The sequence below is a fragment of the Colletes latitarsis genome, chromosome 12 (genome assembly GCF_051014445.1).
Source record: "Colletes latitarsis isolate SP2378_abdomen chromosome 12, iyColLati1, whole genome shotgun sequence".
Lineage (NCBI taxonomy): Eukaryota > Metazoa > Arthropoda > Insecta > Hymenoptera > Colletidae > Colletes > Colletes latitarsis.
The window spans coordinates 25593302-25604123 of NC_135145.1; the positions used below are offsets into that span (position 1 = coordinate 25593302).

Consider the following 10822-nt stretch of genomic DNA (forward strand, 5'->3'; position numbering starts at 1 on the left):
CATTCGTTTACTTTCTGTAAAATTTATCAGTTTTATTTCGTAAAGTTTGGTTAGGTTTGTCGAAAGAATTCTGTGGAGTTTAATTAGTTACAATTGCTTTGTTTTTAATTATTTGTTTACTTTTTATCACCTAAAATTTATCAGTTTTATTTCGTAAAGTTTGGTTAGGTTTGTCGAAAGAATTCTGTGGAGTTTAATTAATTACAATTGTTTTTAATCATTTGTTTACTTTCTGTAAAATTTATCAGTTTTATTTCGTAAAGTTTGGTTAGGTTTGTCGAAAGAATTCTGTGGAGTTTAATTAATTACAATTGCTTTGTTTTTAATTATTTGTTTACTTTTTATCACCTAAAATTTATCAGTTTTATTTCGTAAAGTTTGGTTAGGTTTGTCGAAAGAATTCTGTGGAGTTTAATAAATTGCAATTGTTTTTAATTATTTGTTTACTTTTTATCACCCAAAATTTATTAGTTTTATTTCGTAAAGTTTGGTTAGGTTTGTCGAAAGAATTCTGTGGAATTTAATTAATCACAATTGTTTTTCATCATTTGTTTACTTTCTGTAAAATTTATCAGTTTTATTTCGTAAAGTTTGGTTAGGTTTGTCGAAAGAATTCTGTGGAGTTTAATTAATTACAATTGCTTTGTTTTTAATTATTTGTTTACTTTTTATCGCCTAAAATTTATTAGTTTTATTTCGTAAAGTTTGGTTAGGTTTGTCGAAAGAATTCTGTGGAGTTTAATTCATTGCAATTGCAATTTAATTTACTATTATTATTATTATTATATAAATTAACATTTTGCAGTTTTTAATTTCGATTACTTTGAGTCTGTTTTTGCAACGTGGTTAAAATGGAGGCGCAGTCTTCGTCAGTAGCCAAGCATTGCCCGAAAGCTTCGAGCAGAAGAGGCTCCTCCATGACGGCCATTTTGTAGTCTTGGAAGGAAATTTTCCCATCGCGATCGACGTCCATTTTCTTCAAAGTCAATTCTGATAGATCTCTGACTGCTTCGTCTGGATCTTCTTCGCCAGGTTGTTTTATCAAACAATTCCTGCAAAAAACATTTTATTAATAAAACATTTTATTAATTTAAAGAGGGTTAAAAATTCTTGAATTTTTGTGACGCCATTCTGAGACTGTTTTCGGTTTTGTTGATGAATTTTTGAACTTTCCAGAGCTTATATGGTGTCTCATTTGATATAATTTGTTAGATTATAAATAATTTCAATTTATTAGGTATATTAAGTATTTATTAATAAAATATTTTATTAATTTAAAGACTGTTTAAACATTCTTGAATTTTTCTAACGCCATTTTGGTACTGTTTTCGGTTTTGTTGATGAATTATTGAACATATACTGTTTCATTTGATATAATTTATTAGATTATAAATAATGTTAATTTATTAGGTATATTAAGTATTTATTAATAAAATATTTTATTAATTTAAAGACTGTTTAAACATTCTTGAACTTTTGTGACGCCATTTTGGTACTGTTTTCGGTTTTGTTGATGAATTATTGAACATATAGTGTTTCATTTGATATAATTTATTGAATTATTAATAATGTTAATTTATTAGGTATATTAAGTATTTATTATAAAGCATTTTATTAATTTAATTGCTGTTTAAAAATTCTTGAATTTTTGTGACGCCATTTTGGTACTGTTTTCGGTTTTGTTGATGAATTTTTGAACTTTCTAGAGCTTATATAGTGTCTCATTTGATATAATTTATTAGATTATAAATAATGTTAATTTATTAGATTTTATTAAAGCTAGAATTTTTGATTCTTTTTCAAAATTTCTGTGTTTTTAGTTAGATTAATTGAATCGAGTGCATTTTTGAGTATCTTGTTATTGTAGAAGATATGAATTTTTTTCTCGAAAGGGGGTAGGATTTTGGGGGTATGTGTAATGACCAAAAATGATTGTATTTGACCCCAGAATCTAGAAATAATTTTTTTAGAAAAATTGAAATTTTTTTTTTTAGACAGTCCATCCCCTTTAAGTTCTTCTTAAAAACTAGTTTTTGATTTTTAGTAATTTTGTTTGACACTCTACCGAAAAATTGTCTAATACTTTTTTGTAGGTACCTATGAGCTCTACTTTAGAAAAAAGTTTCATTGAAATATGTTCACTATTGTAGAAATTATGGCTGTTTGAAAATTGAACCACTTTTATGGGGTTTTTTGCATTTTACGGAGTCAAGAAGCAACTTTTCTAATATTTTTAGAATTTCTACAAATTCTATAGTAAAATACGCAGCGTTTGGCTTTTCGAACATTAAAATCGTCCAATCCAATCAAAAGTTATGGTATTTTAAAGATTCAAATGAAATTTCAGGGAACCATTTTTAATCTCACATTAAATTTTCAGTAAACAATTTTTTTCTCGAAAATGCGAAGGATTTCGGGGGTATGTCTATTCACAAAAAATGATTATAATTGAATCCCAAAGATAACAGTATTTTTTTCAGAACGATTTGAAATTTTTTAATTTTTTCAAAAAATTTCACACATTTTCGAATTTTTTTCTCGAAAATGCGTAGGATTTCGAGGATATGTCTAATGACAAAAAATGATTGTAATAGCCCTCTGCAACTACTTATAATTTTTTTAGTATAATTTGAAATTTTTTATTTTCGTCGAAAAATTCATCCACTTTCCTGAATTTTTTTCTCGAAAATGGGTAGGATTTTGAGGGTATGTCTAATGACCAAAAATAATTGCAATTGAGCCCCCTAGCTAAAAATAATTTTTTCAAAACGATTTGAAATTTTTTTTATCAAAGCACCTAACCTCTGTCGATTTTTCTTAAAAATTCGTTTTTTATTTTTAATAATTTTGTTTGACACCCTACAGAAAAATTGTCTAATACTTTTTTGTAGGCACCCATAAGCTCTATTTCAGAAAAAAGTTTCATTTAAATATATTCACTATTGTAGGAGTTATGGCTGTTTGAAGTTGTTAAAAAACAATATTCACTCTGCAATATTAAATATGAAATTAAATATCAAAAAAATCTGCAATTTTAAATATGAAATTAAATATCAAAAAAATCTGCAATTTTAAATATGAAATTAAATATGAGAAAAGCCTGCAATTTTAAATATGAAATTAAATTGATAAAAATCTACAATTTTAAATATGAAATTAAATATCAAAAAAATCTACAATTTTAAATATGAAATTAAATATCAAAAAAATCTACAATTTTAAATATGAAATTAAATATGACAAAAATCTACAATTTTAAATATAAAATTAAATATGACAAAAATCTACAATTTTAAATATGAAATTAAATATCAGAAAAATCTGCAATTTTAAATATGAAATTAAATATTCACTCTCTTTGCAATTTTAAATATGAAATTAAATATTCACTCTCTTTGCAATTTTAAATATGAAATTAAATATGACAAAAATCTGCAATTTTAAATATGAAATTAAATATCAAAAAAATCTACAATTTTAAATATGAAATTAAATATGACAAAAATCCTCAATTTTAAATATGAAATTAAATATTCACTCTCTTTGCAATTTTAAATATGAAATTAAATATCAAAAAAATCCTCAATTTTAAATATGAAATTAAATATTCACTCTCTCTGCAATTTCAAATATCAAAAAAATCCACAATTTTAAATACAAAACCCTTAAATAAATGGCTCCCATAAATCTATCATCAATAAACTCAACAATGGCCACTCGAAAACCTTTACTTGAACAATTGAAAGATCTCATCCTTCGTAATGAATCCATCGTTGTTAAGATCGTAAACTTTAAAGCAAAATTCGATCTTCTCACGCAGGCTGCCTCGAAGATACAGATCCAGGCCCATGATCCACGTGTCTAGCCTGATGATCCCCTCATTTTCTCGATCCCAGCAACAAAAAACACGCTCCACCAACGCGTCCTCAGTGATCACTTTGAACTTATTGTGCAGAAAATCTCGAAAAATCGATCTGTCTATACCCTGGAAAAATTCCAAATCAATCAACAAATAAAATCCTCCATTACAACTATTTCAAACCATAAAAAATTATCAATTTAATAAAAATTGTACACAAAATACATTTATCGACATTTTAATTGCATTTTAGCCTCTTCAAGCAATAAAAAATAATCAATTTAATAAAAATTGCAAACAAAATATATTTATAAATATTTTAATTGCATTCTAGCCTCTTCAAGCAATAAAAAATAATCAATTTAATAAAAATTGTACACAAAATATATTTATAAATATTTTAATTGCATTCTAGCCTCTTCAAGCAATAAAAAATAATCAATTTAATAAAAATTGTACACAAAATATATTTATAAATATTTTAATTGCATTCTAGCCTCTTCAAGCAATAAAAAATAATCAATTTAATAAAAATTGTACACAAAATATATTTATCAATCTTTTAATTGCATTCTAGTCTCTTCAAGCAATAAAAAATAATCAATTTAATAAAAATTGTACACAAAATATATTTATAGACATTTTAATTGCATTCTAGCCTCTTCAAGCAATAAAAAATAATCAATTTAATAAAAATTGTACACAAAATATATTTATAAATATTTTAATTGCATTCTAGCCTCTTCAAGCAATAAAAAATAATCAATTTAATAAAAATTGTACACAAAATATATTTATAAATATTTTAATTGCATTCCAGCCTCTTCAAGCAATAAAAAATAATCAATTTAATAAAAATTGTACACAAAATATATTTATAAATATTTTAATTGCATTCTAGCCTCTTCAAGCAATAAAAAATAATCAATTTAATAAAAATTGTACACAAAATATATTTATAAATATTTTAATTGCATTCTAGCCTCTTCAAGCAATAAAAAATAATCAATTTAATAAAAATTGTACACAAAATATATTTATAAATATTTTAATTGCATTCTAGCCTCTTCAAGCAATAAAAAATAATCAATTTAATAAAAATTGTACACAAAATATATTTATAAATATTTTAACTGCATTCTAGACTCTTCAAGCAATAAAAAATAATCAATTTAATAAAAATTGTACGCAAAATATATTTATAAATATTTTAATTGCATTCTAGCCTCTTCAAGCAATAAAAAATAATCAATTTAATAAAAATTGCAAACAAAATATATTTATAAATATTTTAATTGCATTCTAGCCTCTTCAAGCAATAAAAAATAATCAATTTAATAAAAATTGTACACAAAATATATTTATAAATATTTTAATTGCATTCTAGCCTCTTCAAGCAATAAAAAATAATCAATTGAATAAAAATTGTACACAAAATATATTTATAAATATTTTAATTGCATTCTAGCCTCTTCAAGCAATAAAAAATAATCAATTTAATAAAAATTGCAAACAAAATATATTTATAGACATTTTAATTGCATTCTAGCCTCTTCAAAGGAGTGTTAGAATAATCAATTTAATAAAAATTGTAAACAAAATATATTAATAAATATTTTAACTGTATTCTAGAGTGTTGAAGGTTCAGAAATGTTTGTTTAAATAATGTGTGGTGATTTTAAGGGCATCAACAGGGTTGGAAGCGTGTTTCCAACTGAATACAAAATGGCAGCTGCACGCGAACTGTGGTTTGCAGTGTCACTACCTCTATAGTTCGGTTCGATTGCTGTCTTCTGCCCATAATGAACGGTTGCAATACTTGTTGCTGGCCAAAACTGGTCAAATTCTTGTACTGCTTGCACAGACTATCCAACTCGAACCTGAGGATAATTAAACACTGTTTAAAAATAAAACAAAGGCACCAAATTCATACAAAAATATATAAATCACTCATCTAATCCTAGTAAACAAGATTAGATATTTATCTCAGAAAATACACAATAATAAAACATTCTAAAATCATGTACTTTACATAGGTAAATAATTTTTTAGCTAATTTAATTCTAAGGATCTCAAAATGGCGCCGGAATGATATTCTTTAAATTTTGCAAGCTTCGTAACCTGACTTTAATAACTAAAGCTGACCCCAGATAATATAGACCATAAAGCAGAGATGAAACTCGTTTATTTTGTTTGTCGATGAAATTTTTGTATTTTTAAAATTGTTAAAGATTTCTAATGCTAAGTGTACTTGCAAGGGACCATCCCGAGAATCTCCGATTTTGATGAAACTTCGCGGTTATGTAGTTCTCGTAAATCTATTAGACACGTGTTTTTTTGTGGCTGCTAATATTCACTCTAAGGGGTTGAAATCAGCCCCCAAAGTTGGGGTTCGAAACATGCTTTGTTGGATATCTCGGGAACTATCGGAGATAGGGGTGTGCTTCAAAGGGATGAAATTTGTGTTTTTAAACGGAGAATTTGATGGTGTAAGGAGATTTGCAAAAGTTTTGTTTGTTTAAACAATATGTTGAAAAATAGCACATTTTTTTGTTTTTCTCGGCGGATATTTGTGATTTTTTTTTCTTCGTTTGGACAGAGGAACTACATATCTATGTACAGAATAGGGATAAATTGGAATTTTGATTTTTTCACAATGAAGAAAGATTTTATATTTTTAGAGTTCCGCCAATAATGAATTTTTTTCTCGAATGTGGGTAAGATTTCGGGGGTATGTCTATTCACCGAAAATTATTGTAATTAGCCCCTGCAACAGTTAATAATTTTTTTGGAATGATTTGGAAATTTTTTTTTTCGTTGAAAAATTTACAGTCCATCCCCTTTAAGTTCTTCTTTAAAATTAGTTTTTCATTTTTGATAATTTTATTTGACGCCCTACAGAAAAATTGTCTAATACTTTTTTGTAGGTGCCTATAAACTCTACTTTAGAAAAAAGTTTCATTCAAATATATTCACTAGTGTAGAAGTTATGGCTGTTTGAAAGTTGGACCATTTTTTTGGGGGTTTTTCGCATTTTACGGTGTCAAGCATCAACTTTTCTAATATTTTTAGAATTTCTATATATTCTCCATTAAAATACGCGTTGTTTGGCTTTTCGAACGTTAAAATCGTCCAATCCGTTCAGAAGTTATGATTTTTTAAAGATTCGAATGAAATTTCTGGGGTACTGAAATTATATTTTCATTTAGGAATTTTTTTCTCGAAAATGGTTAGGATTTCAGGGGTATATCTATTGACCAAAAATTATTATAATTGATCCCTGCAATCAAAAATAATTTTTTTAGAACGATTTAAAATTTTTTAATTTTGTTGAAAAATTTCACATCTTCTGGAATTTTTTTCTCAAAAATGGTTAGGATTTCGAGGCTATGTTTAATAACCAAAAATGATTGTAATTAGCCCCTGCAACAGTTAATAATTTTTTTGGAATGATTTGGAAAATTTTTTTTTCGTTGAAAAATTTACAGTCCATCCCCTTTAAGTTCTTCTTTAAAATTAGTTTTTCATTTTTGATAATTTTATTTGACGCCCTACAGAAAAATTGTTTAATACTTTTTTGCAGATACTTATGGGTTCTACCTCAGAAAAAAGTTTCAATGAAATATATTCACTATTATAGGAGTTATGGTCGTTTGAAAATTGGACCATTTTTTTGGGAGTTTTTCGCATTTTACGGTGTCAAGCATCAACTTTTCTAATATTTTTAGAATTTCTATATATTCTCCATTAAAATACGCGTTGTTTGGCTTTTTGAACGTTAAAATCGTCCAATCCGTTCAGAAGTTATGATTTTTTAAAGATTCGAATGAAATTTCTGGGGTACTGAAATTATATTTTCATTTAGGAATTTTTTTCTCGAAAATGGTTAGGATTTCGGGGGTATGCCTATTGACCAAAAATTATTATAATTGGCCCCTGCAATCAAAAATAATTTTTTTAGAACGATTTGAAAAATTTTTGAATTTAATTGTTAATAACTTTTTAACGAAGCCTCCATCAACAAATTGCTATTCTTCATTTTCGTCTTATTTTGGCCTCTAGAATCTCCCATTAAAATTTCCCCCATGTTTGTCGAACACCCTGTATGCGATCTGATACTTCGTACAATACGAGATACAAAAAAAATTGCAAATATAAAATCTTTCTTCATTGTAAAAAAATCAAAATTCCAATTTATCCCTATTCTGCACATGGATGTGTAGTTTCTCTGTCCAAACGAAGAAAAAAAAATCGCAAATATCCGCCGAGAAAAACAAAAAAATGTGCTATTTTTCACCATATTGTTTAAACAAACAAAACTTTCGCAAATCTCTTTACACCATCAAATTCTCCGTTTAAAAACACAAATTTCATCCCTTTGAAGCACACCCCTATCTCCGATAGTTCCCGAGATATCCAACAAAGCATGTTTCGAACCCCAACTTTGGGGGCTGATTTCAACCCCTTAGAGTGAATATTAGCAGCCACAAAAAAACACGTGTCTAATAGATTTACGAGAACTACATAACCGCGAAGTTTCATCAAAATCGGAGATTCTCGGGATGGTCCCTTGCAAGTACACTTAGCATTAGAAATCTTTAACAATTTTAAAAATACAAAAATTTCATCGACAAACAAAATAAACGAGTTTCATCTCTGCTTTATGGTCTATATTATCTGGGGTCAGCTTTAGTTATTAAAGTCAGGTTACGAAGCTTGCAAAATTTAAAGAATATCATTCTAGCGCCATTAGAATTGTTATTACTGTTCCAAGTGTTTATTTCCTGGGTGAATAGTTTCCAACGAGAATGGTAGAAATTGTGTGATGGATACTTGCCAGGAGAACCTAGTCTTCTTCTTCAGGGACTCTATGAGCCTGATTGTATGCGTGGAATTCCTGGCAGTCCCAGCGTCAGGCATCCTCTTGCGATGCCTTTTTCGGGGCTTTGGGCTGTCGGAAGTGAGTCTCTTGGGGTTCACAGAGGCTTTGCGGCCACTCATCAGGAATATAGACACGCTCTTCATCAGGGTGGTGCCTCCACGAAGGCTCAGCCCGCCCCCATCTTCAGCGCCGACGCCCACCGCGCTTCCGCGATCCATTCGAAGCTCTCCAGACATCTCCTCCACGAGTAAATCGTCCTAAAAAAATTACTACCATTTGCAGGGGTCGATTACAATCGTTTTTGGTCATTAGACATACCTCCGAAATCCTACCCCATTTCGAGAAAAAAATTCATTACTGAAGATATGATGTCTGATTATGAATGAATGAATCCCCTCAAATTTCATGTGTTTCAAATCGTTCTGAAAAAAATACTGTTACCTGCAGGGGTTAATTGCAATCATTTTTGGTGGATAGACATACCCTCGAAATCCTAGCCAATTTCGAGAAAAAAATTCTAGAAGATGCGAAATTTTTTGAAGGAAAAAAAAAAATTTGAATATCGTTTTGGAAAAAATACTGTTATCTGTGGGGGTTGATTGCAATCACTTTTGGTCATTACAAATATCCCTGAAATCCTACCCCCTTTCGAGAAAAAAATTCATTACTGAAGATATGATGTCTGATTATGAATGAATGATTCCCCTGAAGTTTCATGTGTTTCGAATCGTTCTGAAAAAAATACTGTTAGCTGCAGGGGTTAATTGCAATCATTTTTGGTGGATAGACATACCCTCGAAATGCTAACCAATTTTGAGAAAAAAATTCTAGAAGATGCGAAATTTTTTGAAGGGAAAAAAAAAATTTGAATATCGTTTTGGAAAAATTATTTTCATTTGCAGAGGTCGATTATAATTGCTTTTGGTCATTACAAATATCCCTGAAATCCTACCCCATTTCGAGAAAAAAATTCATTACTGAAGATATGATGTCTGATTATGAATGAATGATTCCCCTGAAGTTTCATGTGTTTCGAATCGTTCTGGAAAAAATACTGTTAGCTGCAGGGGGCAATTGCAATCATTTTTGGTGGATAGACATACCCTCGAAATGCTAACCAATTTTGAGAAAAAAATTCTAGAAGATGCGAAATTTTTTGAAGGGAAAAAAAAAATTTGAATATCGTTTTGGAAAAATTATTTTCATTTGCAGAGGTCGATTATAATTGCTTTTGGTCATTACAAATATCCCTGAAATCCTACCGCATTTCGAGAAAAAAATTCATTACTGAAGATATGATGTCTGATTATGAATGAATGATTCCCCTGAAGTTTCATGTGTTTCGAATCGTTCTGGGAAAAATACTGTTAGCTGCAGGGGGCAATTGCAATCATTTTTGGTGAGTAGACATACCCTCGAAATCCTAACCATTTTCGAGAAAAAAATTCTAGAAGATGCGAAATTTTTTGAAGGAAAAAGAAAAATTTGAATATCGTTTTGGAAAAATTATTTTTATTTGCAGAGGTCGATTATAATTGCTTTTGGTCATTACAAATATCCCTGAAATCCTACCCCATTTCGAGAAAAAAATTCATTACTGAAGATATGATGTCTGATTATGAATGAATGATTCCCCTGAAGTTTCATGTGTTTCGAATCGTTCTGGAAAAAATACTGTTAGCTGCAGGGGTTAATTGCAATCATTTTTGGTGAATAGACATACCCTCGAAATCCTAATCATTTTCGAGAAAAAAATTCGAGAAAATGCGAAATTTTTTGAAGGAAAAAAAAAAATTTGAATATCGTTTTGGAAAAAATACTGTTATCTGTGGGGGTTGATTGCAATCATTTTTGGTGGATACACATACCCCCGAAATCCTAACCATTTTCGAGAAAAAAATTCTAGAAGATGTGAAATTTTTCTACGGGGGGGGGAAAAAAAAATTCCAAATCGTTTTGAAAAAATACTGTTATCTGTGGGGGTTGATTGCAATCATTTTTGGTCATTACAAATATCCTCGAAATCCTACCCATTTTCGAGAAAAAAATTCCTAAATGAAAATATAACGTCTGATTATGAA

General features: G+C 28.5%; 1 protein-coding gene across 1 annotated transcript; it reads right to left on the reverse strand.

Moving 5' to 3' along the window:
* Positions 1 to 808: 808 nt before the first annotated feature.
* On the reverse strand, positions 809 to 8977 carry LOC143348776 (calaxin-like). The gene is made up of 4 exons (XM_076779371.1): positions 8697 to 8977; positions 5625 to 5739; positions 3732 to 3985; positions 809 to 1052 (listed from the first exon to the last, which is right to left on the reverse strand). Exons 1-4 carry the CDS (start codon positions 8975 to 8977, stop codon positions 809 to 811), a joined length of 894 nt encoding a protein of 297 aa, XP_076635486.1.
* Positions 8978 to 10822: the final 1845 nt, after the last annotated feature.

Bases quoted from the DNA above. Each gene is read 5' to 3' on its own strand.
- LOC143348776 (XM_076779371.1), bottom strand. From the start codon at position 8,977: ATGTCTGGAGAGCTTCGAATGGATCGCGGAAGCGCGGTGGGCGTCGGC. The intron at 3,986-5,624 runs GTAGTGACACTG...GAATTTTTCCAG, and splicing joins AATCGAACCGAACTATAGAG to GGTATAGACAGATCGATTTT. The intron at 1,053-3,731 runs GTAAAGGTTTTC...TGTTTTTTGCAG, and splicing joins GAGATCTTTCAATTGTTCAA to GAATTGTTTGATAAAACAAC.